Below are 21,350 nucleotides of genomic sequence, written 5' to 3'. Positions count from 1 at the left end.
TTCTGCAAAATGCTTTTATCATTACTGACCACTAGGTGGCGTAAACGCACAAGATTGAATGACATTGTTTACCTCGCTGATATAACAGGGGAATTTCAGTCACAGTGACACAATGTAGCCAGTCCATATCCTTCACACACACACACACACACACACACACACACACACACACTAGCTTTTTAGTATAAAGTCCAAACACCAAATATCATTGAGAGCCGTTGCCAAAAGTAAATATATTAAATTATATTACATCAAAGTTGCCATAGGTAATTTCCTAATATTCCATAATAAACATAAAACATCACTTTTAGTCGTATTAACTAATGCAGTATAAACTTTTTAAATGAACACTTATTGCAGTAAAAACAAACATTTATAACAAACAGGGGAGTTCAGTGTTGAATACACTATTCAGGCAGAATCTGCCTTTGCTTTGATTTGCTCACCAAAGTCTCTGCATTGTCAGGTGATCGGGTGTGTACATTTAAAAATCGGATGAATTTACACCATTCGGTTGAAACCCTTATTTCAGTTAGATTTTAACAATCAAACAAACAAAAGTTTACATAAAATTTAAAATCTCAAAATCATCCCCATCATTCTCCTTCTCTTCTCAGAAGGGATGGTGGGCCAGATCAAAGGTTACCACGGGCCAACTTTGGCCTGCGAGCTCTTGTTTGGGCATCACTGCACTAGACTATTTGATAATACTGTTTCTCTAGATGTACTACGTATGAAGTACCTAGTATGTTTTTTTTTCTAAAAGATCTGACAAATTTTTTTTAAAGAAAGTTTATTTATTGTGACTAAATTGGTTTTTATATGAAATATAATTATTTTTTAAATTCTCTGTTAAACAAAATTTGTATTGTGTTGTCTAAAAATGAATAATTTATATGGAAAAAGACTTTAAATTACATTTATATTTGAAATTAGGAACAAATGCTATTACATGTTTACAGAAACAACGTTTTCCTAGCCTTAAACTACAGTGACTTAGAGTTTTGTTGTTGTTGTACAAAATAATTTTTTTTTTTAATTTTAAAATAGGTAGAAAAAATTCTAGACCTTCATAGAATAAAATAAATATCCATGGAATCAAGATCAAATCCAGAGAAAATGATCCTTTTTAAAGATTGTTGGTTTTATATTGGCACATTCAGACTTTCTCCTTAATTATATAATTTCAGAAAAGTATTCATTGCAAACTCTAAACAGTGAAATCATATTAACCGTCAATGACTATGAAAGTACAACAATGTTCAGTCAATTAGATGGTGGTAATTTTGGTTTGAAGTCATGCCTACAGTATATGTGATTTCAGTCCGAAAATTCAAAGTTCTATGGTAAACTTTGGAGCTGTCACTGAACGAATGTGAGAGTATAAAACCATCTTTACCTCATTATTTTAAAGTGATCTCTTTTTCTCACATGACTATATATAACCAGGGGTGGACTTAACCAATAAGCATGATAGGTGACCGCTTCTGAGGGCCCCCAAATAAATACTTATAACTATAAATTATACCTATAAATTATATATAACATAATTTTGTCATATTTTAAATGAGGGTCTAAAAATTTACATCTGAGCAAATGTATCCCCCACCCTCAGTCACAGAGGAGTCAAGCAGTCAAATTAGGTATAGATTTAGTTTTTAAAACTAAATAATTTATATATTATTTTTAGTTGTGAATTCATTTTTTTAAAAAGTTAAAACGTTTTACAAGATGCTTTACATATTGTTATTATTTTGCATTAAGACAAAAGCTAGAAAAGGAGTGATTGAGTGATTTAAGAATAAAACTGCAAAATAAATCAATGAAAAATAAATTAAAATAGAAAGGGTGCATTTCAGAACTTTTGGGCCCCATGGCTGGAATTGCTTAGGGCCCCCAATTCACTAAATCCGCCCCTGTAAATAACACACAGAGTGACAATACATTCATCTGCTCTGCCAAAACTGCTTCAGATATCAATTGTTAAACATCTTTAAATAAATAGATCGCGCGCTAAAAGCAAGAAAGCATTTCACTTCTCAAATTGTGGGTTTTGAGTTTGTCCATGTCAGCAGCTTTCTGTCCTGTTCGTTTCCACAGACAGAAGCAGCAACAGTCAGTCCGCCTGCAGTGCCACACTTTGCGCCCAAACAAGCTCCACCCTCCGCGAGTTACCGCTGCCAGCTCATGAATATTTAACCCGAGCGTCATGAGAAAGAGCGTCACATAAAAGGATACAGGTGAGGTCACGGCGGCGGCGGCGGCAGTCAGACACACGCACAGCTGGACAGTGGACGGTCTTGTGTCAACACTCAAGACAAATAAAGGAAAAAACATTGGAACGGTTTTCAATTCCTTCAATACACAAAAGAGGAACTAGGGTTGCTTCAAGTATAAAAGAGGACTGCAAGAACAACGACAACATGTTCACTTGGGTAAATAAGGAACAGGGTGGAAGGAACAAGGAGGGCGACATGTTTCAAACAGTGACCGAAGGACTTCAGAGTCTTTACACTAAAAAGCTGCTGCCTCTGGAGGAAACCTACCTCTTCCATGACTTTCACTCACCGGCGCTGGAGGAGGCGGACTTCCAGAGCAAACCCATGGTGCTGCTGGTCGGACAGTATTCCACTGGGAAGACCACTTTCATAAGGTAAAACAACTGCTTTGGCTGAGTGGTGTGTGAAAGTCAACTTTTGAAGGCTTCACCATATTTTAAATATTTTATAACATTCTTTTTAGTTATTTTATTTCATAGGAGCATACTGTACACGTGTGAGTTTCAGTACAGTCAGCTCTTTGTGGTTCTGGAAACCTTGGTGGGGACGGAGGGTGTGTAAAAACTGCGTATATGCCAGCTCCCATAGTCCATTCATCCATGAAGAGATTCAGAATGCTGGAGTGTATGAAAGTAACTCGTAAAAGCATCATTATCCTTCTCATTGACTTTTTGCTGTAGGTCAAAACCTTCTAGCTTTGATGTATGTGATGTTGCTCATGAGGTCCTGCTATTTAAAGTGATCAATGAATAAGAAAGCCCAATAGATCTGTGTCATGTTAAGCTTCTTTCAAACTGGAACTGGTTTATTGGTAACTAAGCTCTTCGTAATGTTAGGTCATGTACAAGGAAATAATGAATGCTTAAAGGGATTTTCATGCAAAAAATAATTTACTGTTCATTTATTCACCCTCAGGCCATGCAAGAGATGAACTGAAGTTGACTTTGTTCTTTAGAAGAAAATTAAAGTTATTAGCTGAAACCGTGGTTCTTGGTGATTTTCTAAAATGCCAGTCAATGATTGGTATGGACTGGTATAAGAATCTGACAGTGTGATAACCTTTCAAGAAAATATCACGGTTTTACTGTTTCACAATATTCTGATTAGTTCTTTTAAAATGTCTGGGTAAAAAACAACAACAACCTTTATTCCACTGAACACAATATTTTTTTAAGAAACATTTAAAATATTTTAGCTTTGTTATTTTGAACATGTCTGGCTAAACAATTGAAATAAATCACTGACTAGTTTCAAAAGCGTCATTACATTACATTTCATTACAACTTGAAAAGGCATTTTTTTTGGATGCCTTTCTTTTTTTTGAATATAAAGTAAAGTTTTATTCAGGTTTTTGCATGCTTATATGTTGGTGTATAAGTGAGTTGTTTTTCAAACAATTCCTGAATCATGAGCTGACCAGTAGCTGGGAGTCTGGGACATTATAAAAAACTTAACGTAAAAAAAAAGCTTAATGTGCTTTAATATACCTAAACATCAACAAGAGAAACCTAAGTTTTTGTCAAATTGTACTTTTAATTTACCCCAACTATTGTAAAAAGAAGCAGTCCCATTTCCATAGATAAAGTGAAAAACATCACATTAAGCGTTTTCTCCCCCATTAAAGTCTATTATGAGGAAAAAGCATAACGTGGCTTAATGTACCTCAACAACAAGTGGGGAAAATCAATTTTCTATCAAATTTTACTTGTGATTAACTCTAACTTTGATTTTTATGGACAGCCTTTTTAACATTTGGTTTCCCTCAGTTGTTGTGAAGGTATGTTAAGCCTTTTCTTATTATACACTTTAATGGGGAGAAAACACTTAACGTGATATTGATCACTTTATCTGTGGAATTAGGGCTCACTCTTTTAAACAATACAAACAATTTGGGTTTTCCATGTCAGTGTTGAGGTACATTAAGCCACGTTAAGCTGTTTCCTTATAATGGACTTAAAACGCATAACGTGACAATTTTCACTCACTAAAATTAGAGCTCATTCTTTTAACATCAGTAAGTGTTTCTCTAAAAAAACCTAATGAAAAAGTCATAAGGAACACTGAAAAAACAAACAAACTTGCAAATACCCTAGAAACGGTATAAAAGAAAATATTTGCAGTTTTAAAACCTTGACTTTTCCAAAGCTCTGTAAACCTTGAAACCGGTTATTTTTCCATGCTTAGTTAATAGGTATGCGTAGTAAGAAAAAAAAAAATACTGGCAAAACAATATCAGCACCTCAGCCTGTTAGGTAATAATAATATTAATATTGTTTAGACTCTTGTTTGGACTGATCGTTATGCTTTATAAGACCTTGATTTATTGCATGTAGATGTTTTCTAGACTTTCGTGGTACTGGTTGTATATTGTATGTTATTAAACTTGTATGTTATTATGTATGTGACTTGTATGTTATTAAACCACAAAGTACCATAATTTTTAGCTAAAATCATCTTTAATTTTCTGCTGCTGCTGCAAAAAAAGTCACCTACCTTTTGGATGGCCTGTGGGTGAGTAAATTGACAGCAAATTTTTCACTATTAGCACTTTAAAATAGATTTCAGTCATGCTGTCTCCAAAAAATGTAGGATCTTCTGCATTACACGTGCACTAAGAAAAACTGAACCATATTTAACCATGACTGTAATCAGATTAATAGTTCCCTTATGTTTAGGTTAGATTTTAACAACAAGCCATATGTGTTTCTTTGCCTGGAAACCTTTGACACTTTCTCATCCTCTGGCAGGATGTGGTAGGGATTGTTGCATTTGAAGGAAGTTTAAAGAAGAGTGAGACTGATGAATAGGTCTGTTTTCGCAATTGACTGAGCTTCAGGTGCCACTGTTTAGCTTTAATCTTTCAGAATCTTTTACATTTATCGATTTGCATTGTTTTTCATCCTAAAGCTGTGTAGGTAGCAGTTACTCCATTCTTTTATTCTCAAGCAACAGAGACATTTTTTGGTTGTCATGTGCTGTCACATGATCATTCTGCTCCAGTTCACTAAGTAGTGGAGTGTTAATACCTAACCTCTCCATCCTGCAGGTATCTTCTGGAGCAGGATTTTCCAGGGATGAGAATTGGCCCCGAACCAACAACAGATGGATTCATTGCTGTCATGTACAACGATAATGAGGGGGTGGTTCCTGGAAATGCCTTGGTTGTGGACCCCAAGAAACCTTTCCGCAAACTCAATTCATTCGGAAATTCATTTTTAAACAGGTAAGTGGCAAGAGACGCATTTTAGAGTTATTTTTTTATGTGTCATTTACGTGTGCATTTATTCATTTACATGACATGTTGTGCCAGAGTTAACTATTAAGGTAATTTGCATCTGTAGCCCCAGAGCAGGATGTTGTTACATAATTATCAATATTCAATTACAAATAATACAATACACACACATTATCAAGTCATAGTCAATGAGAAATACAAATCAATGATTGTATATTAGAATAACGTTTAAAGTTTGTGACTGTAACATCACCAGAGTAATTGACGTTTCATTCCAACGTGGTGACCCCTGTTAAAGGTGGAAAAAGCAGAAGAAAATCAATGATTACATATTAGATTTTAAGTTTTAAAGTTTGTGACAATGAAACATTTGCCAGATTAATTGATGGGTCATTCCACCGTGGTGACCCCTAATAAAGCAGGAAATAAGCCCAAGAAAAGTGAGTCAGTGAGTTTGTGACTACTAGTCAAGTGTCTAAAGCAAAGCATTACTTGTAGGCTCCTTGCTTGTTCAGATGAAAGACCTTTTTGTAGATTTAAAGAGTGAGTTCACACCAATACAAACACCCATAAAACTAAAACAAGACTTCTGTTCCTCTATTAAAAATCCATACCACATTCATTTTGATGGTTTGTAAGATTCATTAAAAGATTGTTTTAATAATATTAAGTTAAAATTGAGTGGTTAATGCATGTCTTGTAAATCACATGATTGCTTTTCACCATCAAGCCATAACTATTCCATTCTTTACTTTTGTATGCATATTGCATTAAAATGCTGGATAGAAACTCTAAGATGTAAATAAATTGTAAAATTCACAGTCTGAATGATAAATATTTTTAACATATTTCTTGGTTTTCAGTAGTCTATAACACCTCTAAGAGCTAATTTATTTGATAACAGCATACTAGTGTTCACCAGATGTTCTGTCAAGGTTGAGCCAGGAGAACGTTTGTTAGACATCATGTCATGTTGCAGGGAAATCTCGGATGTGGGCACATTTTCTTACTTACAGCAGTCTGTAACGGATGTCCCTCTTGCCCGGGCGGTTGCCAAAACAAGGCTTTTCCATTATCTAGCTCTGACAGTGGCATAGGATAAGAAGGAAATCTTTCTGGAATGACACAAGTTCAGTTCAAGGTTTACAATATAACTATAAAAAGACTAAACTCAATTATGTCACAACGCTTTGTAGTTTTGCACTTATGTCATCTCCGTCCCATTAGCTTAACGTGTTTTTCAACACAGCTCATCCATTTCTTTCTTTTATCCCACGCTGCCTGCATTTCTATTCCAGGCAAAAATCTTTTCTCTGAAATCGTGTAAAGGGTCTCGGCCATTTCTTCTTTTAGATTACTGTTGGTGCAGCACAAGTTTTACTGTTTAATTTTAGTATCTAGACAGTTAGACAAAGGTTTTTTTTCCTGTTTGCTGGATATTTATGTGGAGGGGAAATGTGTAAGTACTTCTTTGACAGTGACCACTATAGAGGTCAAAGGCACACTTTACAGAGAACATCTCCTCTTGTCCAGAGGAACCTCAAAACAATGCCCTCTGTTTCCTATGGACCTCGTTGTGCGTCATGTGATGGCATGTTTGGATACAGCAGTTTTTTTTTCACAGTTTTTTTTTTTTTTTTTTAAGTTCTGGGTTTTTGAATAAAGTGCATATGAAATTTTCTTGAAAATGAAACTTGGTGAAATGCCACTTCCTCTTTTTCTCGGTTTGTCATTCAGCTTTGCAGCTGACAGGTGATGTTTGTACGGAGATGTTGCAATTTCCTATGAGCTTTTATAAAAAAAAAAAAAAGTAAGATCCTCAAACTCTCTTGAGACTGTGTTGAAATCCAAAACATGACAATAATATTCCCTCACACTAAAGATTTGTAGATGTAATATTAAATGAGTTTTAGCCTTTTTAAATAAGAGTTAATTGAATGTCTGAGAATTAATTTTCATTTTGACTGTTATGTAATGTAATAACATGCTGCTTTGGAATGATAATGATTAGGAAATATGCTATACAAATGAGCTTGAACTGAACACATTCCTAAAGTTGTTGCCCTGAGGTGGTGGAATAGTTTATCACTGTTATTAACAACACATTACCTGATCTACATCCAACAACATTTTACTCGTGTGCATGTAACATATTTCTGTGCTCAGATATTGTTACAGTGAAATTATTTTCCTTTCTTGCATTAGAAGAAATTAGAAATACTATTGAGGAATATACAGACGTCCAGATGGCATTGACACTGCTGAAAGTGACATTTTACATGAATGTGTAAACACGTGCTGCACTCTTTTCTTTTAATAGGTAAATATCCTCTCAGCAGTGAGGAAACAACAGTTAAGAAAGCATCTAATCTTATGAATGGTGAAATGGATATGAGTTTATATCTCACAATTATAATTTGCGTGGTAATTTAAAACAGATAGAATACAAGTTAAGGTTACGTTAAGACTAATATAATTCTTCTTACTGTAAAGTGCCACTTTACACTCCACATATGATACAAAAACATGTCTGTACGAGCTCTGCAATTCATTGGCATCATATCGACAGATGAAATATAATGTTTACATAGACATAATGTTTTCAAATGATGTTTTATAGACAACATTGAGCTAAATTTATGACTATATTTTGAACAAATCCCTCATCACAGTTTAGTTCCAATCCTAATTAATCACAAGTCCTTCAGTCTTGTTCGATAACTACAGATATGTGTGTTGAAGCAGAGTTACTAAACTCTGCAGGCTCTCCAGAAGCAGTTTGAAACATGATGTACTGTACATTTTGTACTGTAAATGTGGCATTTTAGATTTTACTGGGAAAAATGACTTGAGTCCTTCACATTACTGGTTCTACAGGTTTTTTAAGAAGCCGGGGAAGGTCACGTGTCTAAATCTTATAATCTGATCACATATTGGCACTAAAATGCGAGTTATGCTAAATTCCTGCATATATTATACTATGTTATATTATATTATATTATATTATATTATATTATATTATATTATATTATATTATATTATATTATATTATTAGTCACATATATTCGTATATTGTCAATGGATTTGACAACATTAAGTGTTTTGAATAGATACAATGATTATTTGTTTATTAACATTTGTCTTCGTCTACACACTAAATAAATCTGTGTTTGGAAATGTTCTCCCTTACAGAAAACTCTGTCCTGTTTAATCTGAACAAAAAACTGCATTGTAGTCTTGACCTTCATTGTCACTGCTACAGTATCCCATTTAAAACAATTTTAGACCTGATTTTTGTCAAAGAAATGCAATTTTATCTCTCAATGTCTCCGATTAAATGAATCAGCAGACAAATGTAGTGATACTACCAGCGTTTCCTTCGTTAACATGAGGTGATAAACTGTCCATCTGTCCTGCTAGGTTTATCTGTTCACAAATGCCCAACCAAGTTCTGCAGAGCATCAGCATCATCGACACACCCGGGATCTTATCTGGCGAAAAGCAGCGCATAAGCAGAGGTCAGTAGCTACAGTGTTTACTTTACGAGAATATGACCTTTCAGACCCAGTCCGTCCTTTATTGTGTGACAAAGACAAAGCCTGGGAGTTACTGTATGTACAGACTCAGTCACATGACCATCATGCACATGCAGTAGGATATCAAAATGATGTCCTATATGATGTCCTATGACTGTTCTTCTCTAACAGTCATCTCAACTTTTCCCTCAAAGATGTTTATTAGAGAATAGCCGGTTGTTTAGATAAAACTAGCCCTGTTGATTATGCCACTTGACCAACACAGCATGGACTCCGCTGTTTAGCCTTGGCGAAATCCTCCAGCCTGGAGTCTCTGTGTCCACTTCCCATTGAAAATAGATTTAGGCTGGTCCACTCCCTGGAGAACCGATGCTCTTGTTTCCAGTGTGGACAATCATAATGCCGTAGTCATTAGTTTTCATTTCAGTCACCAGATCTGGCCTGTTTCATCGTAAATTTCCTCTCTCGTTTCCGTCCCTGTCTCCCATTACATGACATGACACCAGCAGACACGCTGGTCAGCATTTCTCGCCCTTTTTTTTTTTTCGCTCATTTCGCAAGCATGAGTTGAGCTCGCCAAATGCACTGTGGGCTTTACATCAGCACTCTGGTACCTCAGCATGTAGCTAGTCTTACAAGATCATCAATTAACAAAATAAGAGTTGTTGGGTTTTTTAAATATGATAAAGCTGAGCAGTTTTGAGACATGACCACGTTGTTTGTGCTGTGCAGTTGTTATCTTTGAAGATGCACAGCGGCAGATCTACATACACAGAGGGTCTGCAGACTGTAGATTAGGCCTGGTGGCAGAGCGGGAGAATAGTGTATGGACGCAGGTTTGATGGTGAGGGATACGACACATGGGCGTTCCACATCTGTTCCTGCTTTAGTTCTTCTCAGCTGAGGTTGCATTCCTCTTATGTTAGCGACTCAGACATATCTCATAATGCACCACTGCATTCACGCATCAATATTTGGTTTTTAAATATCAAAATTGATACATGCACACTATTTTGTGGTGCTTGCTTTGTATTTTGATTCAAGTTTTATTTTTCTAGATTTGTATGTAGGCTTTCTGGTATACAGTAGGATTGATTAAATAATTATTGCAAGAAGTTGATGACTTGGGCCATTAATTTATCCATTTTTTTAAATATAATTTGTTATTTGTTGTATTTTTTAAAAAATAAAAAAGTTAAATATTTTAAAAGAAATGGTACCTATTATGGGACCCAATATAAAAAAATGTAAACAACTAAAATATATTTGATAAAGGAAAAGTCTTTTAATTCTCTCTTCTAGGTTGCCTTACATGGAACAGCATTAATGGTTCTCACAGTTTAAGCACTGAGCTCCTCCTTTGTAAAATCTTGGCAGAGCTTTTTGTAAAATTTTTATAGCCATGTGTAATCCATGCCATTGTCGTCGGAGCAACGTAATTTCCTCTGGACTGTTTGGTGGTTGGTTAAGCTTTATCTCATTGCTTTAAAATCTGAACTTATACCAGCACATTCGATGGGCTTTTAGTGTGAATGAGGACTAATATTGCGTCCCTGTTTCTGCATGGTCATTGATCTGTGCACTGATACAGCTAGAAAGCTGATGGTTGCTTCCTTCTCTTTTGTTTCTCCAGCAACAGAAACAAAGGTGTAAGCATTATTTATGCATGAAGAACAGTTTAGCCTCATATTTTCCAGTTGTCAGATACCAATTTTAAACAATTTTGTGTACTGTATATATTTTTTTTTTATTAAAAAAATGTTGGTCTAAAATCTCTGGATTTAGTTTTATTTACTATTAATATTTATCTTATTATGTTTATTGATAAAATAAATATAAAATAAAAAATATATAATTATTTTCTTTTCATATATAATGGTGGCTTGAGAGCTAACATATTGTTATACTACATAAACAGTATTCTTCTTCTGTCTTTTAAGTCTTTTTTTTAACTATTTTAAGAAGGCATCTCCTCCTAGACTGTCCATACTACACAACCACCAAACTGACTACAAACCTATATCTTTTTCAACTTATCCGATTTGCGCTTTTCTGAAAACTGATCCGGAAAACTCAGAAATGTCCTATTGACTTAACATTTGACTAACCTTTGTGACCTCATAACTTTCGCCAGACTGTCATGACCTAAAGTTGAGCCCATTTAACTCCGACTACCAGTCTGCCAATCACTGATGATCTTTCAACTTACTAGCCACACCCTAGCAACCACTTACAGCACCCTAGCAACCGTCCCAATGACTTCCATTAGAAAAAAACTGCCATTGACTTTACATTGGACATACTAACAACATACCAATTCATGCTAACAATATGCTAATCCATACTAGAAACATGTTAGCAACATGCTAATTTATGCTAAAATCATGCTAACAACATGCTAGTTAATAAAAAACATACAAGCAAAATGATAATTCTAGAACCATGCTAACAAGCTAGTTTATACTAGAAATATGCTAGCAATGTCCTAATTTATGTTAGCAACTGCCTAGTAACTACTCAAAGACTTTAGCAACCACCTAGCAACACCTTAGCAACCGCTCAAAACGCCTTAACAACCGCATTTTAACACCTTAACAATTGCCTAGAACAGGGTTTTTCAAAGTCTAAGACAGTGGGCCTCCCTTTTGACACAACTTATCTATTGGCGCCCCCCTCCTCCCAAACACGCACACACTCACGCACACACACACACACACACACATATATATATATATATATATATATATATATATATATATATATATATATATATATATATATATATATACAGTATATATATATATATATATATATATACAGTATATATATATATATATATATATATATATATACAGTATATATAAAGACACAGACAGATGTCAGACTCTTAACTCGCTTTTATCATCATTTGCATGAAAGTGCAATTATTTACAGAGTAATAACAAGTATTTTAATATAACGTTTTTAAAACTAGGATGATGGTTCAATATGAATAGAACAGATCCAAGAACTGTCCATCCCAGTCAAAACAGTCGAAGTTTAGCGGGTCTCATGCTGTCTTTAGCCAAAATATTTTGACAAACCACACATAAAGGTCGTGGTTTATCAGCTGGTCCTGTCCACGTAAATCCTAAACTCAAATACTGATCATCATATCGTCGTCTTTTGGGTTTAAGCCCTGAACTTGAAGGCTTTGAATCGGGGCGTCTCAGAAACCGATCCATTGTGTTAGCAGGCATATACCTGTATAAGCAAATTCACAGCTATGGCCTTCTGGGTAAAAAAGGTTTTCTTATTTTTGACGTATTATTTTTTTAGCTTTGTTTAATTAAAACGTTTAAATATAATAAAAAATACATATAATAATTAAACTTAATAATTATATTTTTATTATATAACATTTTTTCCCGCGCCTCCCCTGACATGCTCTGGCGCCCCCCAGGGGAGGCGCGCCTCACACTTTGAAAACCCCTGGCCTAGAACATCCTAGCAACACCTTAGCAATCACTGAGAACATTTCAGCAACCGCCTAAACACCTTAGCAAATGAACTTATCCAGCACATTTTTACGCAGCCGATGCCCTTCCAGCCACAACCAATCTCTGGCAAACATCCACACACACATTCACACACACTACGGACAATTTAGCCCACCCAATTCACCTGTACCGCATGTCTTTGGACTGTGGGGGAAAACGGAGCACCCGGAGGAAACCCACGCGAACGCAGGGAGAACATGCAAAACAGCGACCCAGCGACCTTCTTGCTGTGAGGCGACAGCACTACCTACTGCACCACTGCATCGCCCACCTAGTACATGTTAAGACATATGTAGATATCTATGCCAACTGTTTCAAACTAAAACTACTTCAGTTATTTAAATTTTTTAACTACTTCAAACGTTCATACTGGACTTTCTCAAGCCACCATAAACTTTATCTACAAACTTTACTTTTCTAGTTTAATTTTATATTTTATACTTTTTATAAGTGACCATTACCAAACATCAAAGAACTATAAGCATATGAAAATACTGTTGAAGTATTAACATACATGACAAATGTATGTGTCAAATAAATATTTTGGATGATATTTTGGGACCCGATATGATACTATTGTTTATCACAATTGTTTTACTATTTGTATGCTGTACACCTAAACACTTTTCTCTAACACTGTATAACAGTATATATTATTGTCATCCTAATCCTATTCTACTGATTCTAATTCTATATTCTTCTATTTTGGCATCACAGGCTATGATTTCTCAGAGGTTCTGCGCTGGTTTGGAGAGCGAGTGGACCGCATCATTCTCCTTTTCGATGCCCATAAGCTAGACATATCTGATGAGTTTTCTGAAGCCATACGAGCTTTCCGTGGCCAGGATGACAAAATCCGTGTGGTGCTGAACAAGGCCGATCAGGTGGACACTCAGCAGCTGATGCGGGTTTACGGAGCCCTGATGTGGTCACTGGGGAAAGTGATCAACACTCCAGAGGTGGTTAGGGTTTATCTGGGCTCTTTCTGGGCAAAACCTCTCCAAAATGCAGAAAACCGGCGCCTGTTCGAAGCCGAAACACAAGATCTCTTCAGGGATATCCAGGGTCTGCCCCGCAACGCTGCCCTGCGCAAGCTGAATGACCTGATTAAACGAGCTCGTCTTGCTAAGGTTGGTGGTCCAAACAGGAGATGCTTTTAATGTAGTAGTTGACACAGATTTGAAGGACACATGGACACATATGTTTGCACTTTTAGATTTGGTAAACACCATTTATATTGTTTATATTGTCATAATTAACTTTTATTATATATTTTATGCTAAATTACAGTATTTATATAGTTTACAATGTAAATACTGTTTTTTTTTTGCACTTTTTTATTTGGAAAGGATAGTGGAGGACAGACAGGAAAGCATTGGGAGTAGAGAAAGGGGAAGGATGTGAATAGGACCTCGAGCCGGGAATCGAACTCGTGTCACCCTGAGCACTATGATGCTATATGTTGGCACACTTAATCACTAGGCTATTGGCGCCGACAATATAGTTTATTGTTAAAGTGTTTAGTTATTACATTTGTCTATAATAACTAATTCATTAACTAGTTGCACAGATTTTTTTATTTTATGTTTATTGTGAACACTCAATTGAGTAGTCGTACAACATTTCAAGGTACATTTGAATCTCAATATGTGACCTTGAGTGATATACAATCGATGTACATTATTGTCAGGTGTACTAACTGTACATAGTGCTCAAATTTTATTAAATTATAGAAAGAAAAATATCATAAAAATAATAATAAAAATTAAAGCACTATTTACATCCAGGGTGAGAATGCATGTCATGATATAATTCCTTACAGAATAATCTAAAATGACCATCTTCATTATACACATGGTAATAACATACAATACAATATGAATATACAGTTGAAGTCAGAATTATTAGCTCCCCTTCAATTTCTTTTTTTTTTTTTAAATATTTCCCAAATGATGTTTAACAGAGCAAGGACATTTTCACAGTATATCTGATAATCTTTTTTTTTCTGGAGAAAGTCTTATTTGTTTTATTTCTGCTAGAATAAAAGCAGTTTTTAATTTTAAAAAAACATTTAATGTAAAAATGATTAGCCCCTTTAAGCTATTTTTTTTGAATAGTCTACAGAACAAACCATCGTATCACAATAATTGCCTAATTACCCTAACCTGCCTAGTAAACCCAATTAGCCTAGTTAAGCCTTTAAATGTCACTTTAAGCTGTATAGAAGTGTCTTGAAAAATATCTGGTAAAATATTATTTACTGTCATCATGGCAAAGATCAAATAAATCAGTTATTAGAGATGAGTTATTAAAACTATTATGTTAAGAAATGTGTTGGAAAAATCTGCTCTCCATTAAACAGAAATTGGGAAAAAAAAATAAACAGGGTGCTAATAATTCTGACTTCAACTGTATATATAACCATATACGTATACACACATTAGCATGTATCAGTTGAGCATCTTCTATTTGTTTATTGCAAGAAAATCAGGTCTTCTAACTAAAATATATTCAACCCCTTTTCTTCCATTTTCCCAGAAATATATCCTTCTTTAAATTAACTACAGAAGTGATTTTTTCCATTGTATAGATCTCAATAGTTGCATCTATGCAATTATTTAAGGTTTGTTACTCTTGCTGTGTGTGATTACTTTTTTTACTGGCAGCCATGAGAGCAGGCATCAGGAATTCATTGTTTGCTGTTACTAAATCTGGATTTGCACAGCCAAAATATAACAACTTACTTTCTATAGGTATATCTCTTTTTAAATATGTGTTCAAGAGCCTTCTGTATTTCCCTCCAATATTCTTGAATATACAGTACATATGTTCCCAAAATAAATAAAAATGGTTTGCTTTGTTAATTCCACAGATTTTTAATGTTTACTTAATTTCTCTATTATCAATATATATATATATATATATATATATATATATATATATATATATATATATATATATATATATATATATATATATATATATATATATATATATATATATATATATATATTTTTTTTTTATTTTTTTTTTTATTTTTTTTTTGTCGGCGTCAATTGCCTAGTTGTTAGTGTGTCGACTCAGCACTGAGGTACTCATGGCGACCCGAGTTTGATTCCCGGCTAGAGGTTCTTTGCCAATCCTTCCCCAATCCTGTCTGTAACACCTCCACTGTCCAATCCAAATAAAGGTGAAAACCTCTAAAAATATATAAATATATAAAAAATATAAATATATATTAGTTTTGTTTTTTTTTATTTGTCCCAAACTGGACTCCAAAATGATTGTAATATTTGCTGGCTTTAAGTTTATTAGTCAAATCAACATGTTAACTTGGTAAAAAAAGGAAGAAGAGTTTAAGATTTTAGGTATAATTTGTCAGACATAATACAATATACTTCTCAAATTCCCTAGCAAGAATAGGAATTTAACAAAGATATTTTTGCTCGATCAACATTAAATATGCACAAAAGCCATCTACCACTTCAGAACTGCCAAAACTGATCTGTGAACATCTGAAACCTTTGATTATATTGCAAAGGACAATACACCTTTTCTTATTTGTTTCGCGTTCTATTCTACTGTTCCTTTAATAGCAAGTGAAAGAATAACTTAACTTTTTGGTTATCAATATGCAATCTATTATTAATAAATGAATACTTTTTAATTTAACATTTTTAATACTTTTTTTTTTTGCTGATCCAAAAAAACCGAACTCATCCATGACTGACAAAACAAACATAATTTGATAAGAACTTTGTGATGTGTTTAACTATGCATGTACATATTATGTGTAATAACTTGCTGCTAGAAACCTTCCAGCACTGCTGCTCATTGTCTGTTATTTAGTCTTGTGTTTGACCTTAGTGCATCCGCTATTGTTTTTGGCTGACTGCATTATTCGAACTTACACACTGTGCCACATGAGCCTTGTTCAACACAACCTGGTTGCGTCTTGCTCTTAAATCTGGACGCTATAAACAATTCACTCATGGAACCATGACAGAAAGTGCGTCTTATCTCTTCCGCAATATTTTCCAAACACGGCCAGCAAACAGGAATCCTGCAGCCCCGTGCATGCCTTCCTGTAACGCTTAAGCCATGTGAGGCAGTTAAAGGCTCTCTCCATCTCCTGGAAAAGCCCAGAAAAGTCCCTTTCCGTGGTACAAAGGAATGTGTGTAATGTGCTTGAGCAGAGCACGGCCCTTATTTTTCCTAACCTCTCCACCCCACTTAGTCTTGCCACTCGTCATGTTTACGCCTTTCCTGTGCTCCTCCAGCCACCAATCATCCTTAAGAGGAATAAACATGGCTTAAAAGGGAAAAAAGTCTAGGCTTAATTTGGATCTCTTGTGGTGCGCTTCCTCTTTATTGAGGAAAATGCTTGTGTAAATACAGACACTTTTGAATGTTCTCCTGGCAAGGCATTTTTCAACCGATGGTGTTCAATTATGTAACTAACAGGAGATGGATGTCATGCGAGAAAAATGGTCTATAGCAGTGGTTCCCAAAGTGGGGGTTGCGGGACAATGAGGGAAGGGGGTTGCTTGATGATTTCCAAAAAAATCTAATATATTTTATTAAATTATAAGAATTACTACATTTGATCCGTAACCTACTGAAGAACAAAGGAGTAGTTTATAGTAACATTGTCAACATCTTAATAATAAAGAATAAAAAACAAAAAGGCCATCAACCTTTTGTTTTTTTGCGAGCCCCGGGGGTGATTACATTATATTAAAGACACAGCAGTAGCGTCAAATGCAGCACATTGATTTTATGGCACCAAGTAAAAAATGTTGACCTTTACGGCACTCACGTACATTAAAAATAAATAAAGGCCACAACTGAACATGGAGGATGGTCTCTAAGTGGCATCCTCCAAAATAAAATGATAAACAGACTTGGGCCTATTGGTGTGTGTGTGTGTGTGTGTGTGTGTGTGTGTGTGTGTGTGTGTGTGTGTGTGTGCGCTGTTGTTTGCAAGAATTGTATATCTAAAACCACCTCAGAGAATATTGGGGGTCACGAGTCACTGGCATTGTTATTTTGGGAGTCGCGGGCTGAAAAGTTATGTTAAACCATAAGATGGTCTATAAACCTGATATATACATATAAGGATTGTGCAAAAAAATTTAGGTCTAAATTTACTATATATATATATATATATATACACACACACACAAACACACACACACACACACACACACACACACACACACACACACACACACACACACACACACACACACACACACACACACACACACACACACACACACACACAATATACACGCAGTATATGGAAATATTTTTTTATCAATTAATTATTTAAAAATAATTATTATTATTTCATTACTAATATTATAAATTCTAATGTTATAATAATAATATAAAAAAGATAATAATTATAATTAATAAATTATTTTTTCCTATTAAAATTTAAAGTCCAGTTTTTTAGTTTCAGTTTCTCTGAAAGTTTAATTTCTAATAACTACTTTTATAATTTCTGATAAAGAATTATTAAAATTTCAAGAAATGTCATTTAAAAAAAACTTATTTTTTTGCTAAATTCGTTTTCAGACAACACAATATTAATGTTGTAGTTCCAGAAGTGTTACAAAACCAATATTTGGTTGGAATATTGACCCAGATATCCAATTAAAACAAATGAAAACTTATTGTTGTGATCATTTGCTATTTTCGAAACAAAAGTGCCCTAAATGGTTTTTTACGTTTAAAAACAGAAAATCAGAAATTATGAGGACATTTCAGAATAAAACTGATATTAGGATTTTATTCAAACCCATATCTAATAAGCCCACAGAATAGTCTCTTACTGTAGTTTTTTTTATCCATAGCTCTGTGTGGATATGTACATGTCAACATGTTAAGAAAATGGGCCTTTATTTACAGTACACATTAACCTCACCCTTATGAATATACCGACTGTAATCTGTTGTGTGTGTCATAGGTGCATGCCTACATCATCAGCTACCTGAAGAAGGAAATGCCTTCCCTGTTCGGGAAAGAAAAGAAAAAGGAAGAACTGATTGCCCATCTGCCTGAGATCTACCAGATACTGCAGAGGGAACACCACATCTCACCTGGAGACTTCCCTAATGTCATTAAAATGCAGGTAAGACTTAGCTTGTGTCTACAGAGCACATCAATACTAGATGTCATGTTATGGCTTCTGCATGATTTTATTTAGAGCAGGGGTGTCCAAGCTCAGTCCTGGAGGGCTGGTGTCCTGCAGATTTTAGCTCCAGTTTGCCTCAAAACACTTGCAAGGATGTTTCTAGAAAGCCTAGTAAGAGCTTGATTAGGAAGTGTCTAATTGGGGTTGGAACTAAACTTTGCAGGAAGTCGGCCCTCCAGGACAAAGTTTGGGCATCCCTGATTTAGAGGGACAGTTTATATAGTTGTTCCTGCATGAATCATATTTCCAACACTGCAGGTTTGTAGATTTGAGAAATGCATGTTGTGAAGTCCCTGAGTTCCCAGCTTTAACTTTTATCTGGTCCTGCCTGAGGATGTTTGCCCAGCATGATTCTCAGTATAGACTCCAGAACCTCATTAAAATGTAAAGTATAATCAGTTAAAACTGACATATAATTGAAAACAAGATGCCAATAAAGCACTGTAATAAGGTTTTGCAGGTTTCTAAGATTAACATCTTCCATCTGGTCTTTTGCATTTAATTAACATTCAAGTATGCAGTGTTTTATTTGATAAGAAGAGACCGCAGGGGCTTTATAGGATTCTGAAACCCAGGTGGCCATTAAATGAACTGCAGCCAGCATTTGCTCACATAACATGCAATAGACTGAATGTGATTTAGTGTTAGATATAGTTCTTTTTTTTTCATTCATTTATTGAAAATAAAGAACATTTTGAAAAACCTTTGCAGTGATTTAGTGAGAACAAACATTTAGATGTTATCTGTGCTTTACAGTCCTGTTTCAGTACATAATATGTACATACCATGTAAGGTACTATCACATTCATTACATAAACTGGAGAATAACTATGAACAATACTTAAACCTTAGCATAACACACATACTTCCCTATATAAAATATATGCCACTAGTTTCCTAGGTAAGTACACCGTATGTGCATGTATGTGCATACACGTACAGTAAAATCAAGTGCAATCTGAATATGTAAGGATGTGCTGTGTTCTTTCCACTCAGTAATATAAACAGCACATACATACACACACACACATGCACACACAGACACACACAAATATACACACACACACACACACACGCACATATACACACATACACATACAGCCTCTAACTTAAATACCATTACCATTAATCGACTCACAATGAACATTCAGACCAGAACACTTCCAGGCAGCACTTGACTGGTAAAGGCCATGCTTTAAATAGACTGTGGCCTCAGCAAGCCACATTGATTCGCTCCAGAATTAGACATCATATCACTGAAATAAGCACTTCAGAACTTGGATGAGTCATGTTTTGGCTGTACTTTACAAATCAATGCCTCAGCCATGATCTCCAAACATGCATTATTAAACATAATAAAAAATGAAAACAGAATAGCCAGTGTGTTTCAGCTATCGTTGATCTGACATGAAAATGTCTCCTTCTGTCACCTACTAATGCAGGAGCAACTGCAACACTACGACTTCAGCAAGTTTCCTTCTATGAAGGTGAAACTGATCGAATCTGTGGACAGAATGTTGTCCACCAAGATCTCCTACCTGATGAACATGATCCGAGAGGAAGAAAGCAAACAGCCGCCTCAGATGGTGAAGGGCGGAGCGTTTGAGGACTCATCCGATGGGCCTTTTGGCCACGGTTACGGTGAAGGGGTCAGTGCAGGAGCTGATACTGAGGACTGGATCGTGAGTCGCGACAAACATCGATACGATGAAATCTTCTACACACTGATGCCTGTCAACGGGAGGGTAACTGGCATCAACGCCAAGAAGGAGATGATGAATTCCCGCCTGCCCAACACTGTTCTGGGAAAGATCTGGAAGCTGGCGGATTGCGATAAGGACGGGATGCTGGACGATGAAGAGTTTGCTCTGGCTCAGCATCTTATTAAGATCAAACTGGAGGGATTTGAGCTCCCCATAGAGCTCCCCAATCACCTAGTGCCTCCATCACACAGGAAAAACCCCACTGCGGACATCCTGTACAACCACCAGGAGGACTGATCACCTTCACATCACTATATTCATCAGAAAGCTGCTGGCTTTCAATACTCAAGTCTTAACTCCTTCATTTAACCCTTTATAGGGCACTCATTAAAAATAAACTGGAGTGTTACTTGGGGTTATTACAAGACTTTTGAACTTTTATGACTTACAAAAATATTACAATTGATGTCAATGAAGTTACCATATATGGTTCTTCAACTGATAAAGGGTTAAAGGGAAGACATTGGTTGAACCACCTTTTGTATTTGGCGATACTGTTGAATTATAATAGGTGTAAATGGAAGTGCACTAACACCTTGTGTATCCACATGACATATTTTTTGAAAGACACAATCAAATCAAATGTTTATTGGCTAATCTACAGCTTACAGATGTATATATTTATGTAGTTACTCCTAAATTAATGTTATTCCATCGTATGCTACCAGATTGTGAATCTAGATTGCAGTAACAGTATATTTTTTTATGCAGCGCCTCAACTTATGTCACGAATCTTACATTTCATAATAAATAACAATTGTGTAATACATAACAACAGCCAAAAAACAAAACAAAC

At 35.3% G+C, this 21,350-nt stretch overlaps 1 protein-coding gene across 1 annotated transcript; it reads left to right on the top strand.

Annotated features, from left to right (window-relative positions):
• The first annotated feature begins 2,224 nt into the window (after nucleotides 1–2,224).
• On the top strand, nucleotides 2,225–21,000 carry ehd4 (EH-domain containing 4). The gene is given in 6 exon segments (NM_001386837.1): nucleotides 2,225–2,653; nucleotides 5,326–5,502; nucleotides 8,935–9,032; nucleotides 13,307–13,719; nucleotides 18,564–18,728; nucleotides 20,234–21,000. Coding segments are annotated over 6 exon segments (1,641 nt in total). The 5' UTR covers nucleotides 2,225–2,423; the 3' UTR covers nucleotides 20,792–21,000.
• Nucleotides 21,001–21,350: the final 350 nt, after the last annotated feature.

This window comes from Danio rerio, chromosome 17, assembly GCF_049306965.1.
Source record: "Danio rerio strain Tuebingen ecotype United States chromosome 17, GRCz12tu, whole genome shotgun sequence".
NCBI classification, from domain to species: Eukaryota; Metazoa; Chordata; class Actinopteri; order Cypriniformes; family Danionidae; genus Danio; species Danio rerio.
The sequence above is the reverse complement of the archived record's forward strand: the minus strand, read 5'-3'. Positions and strand labels throughout refer to the sequence as shown.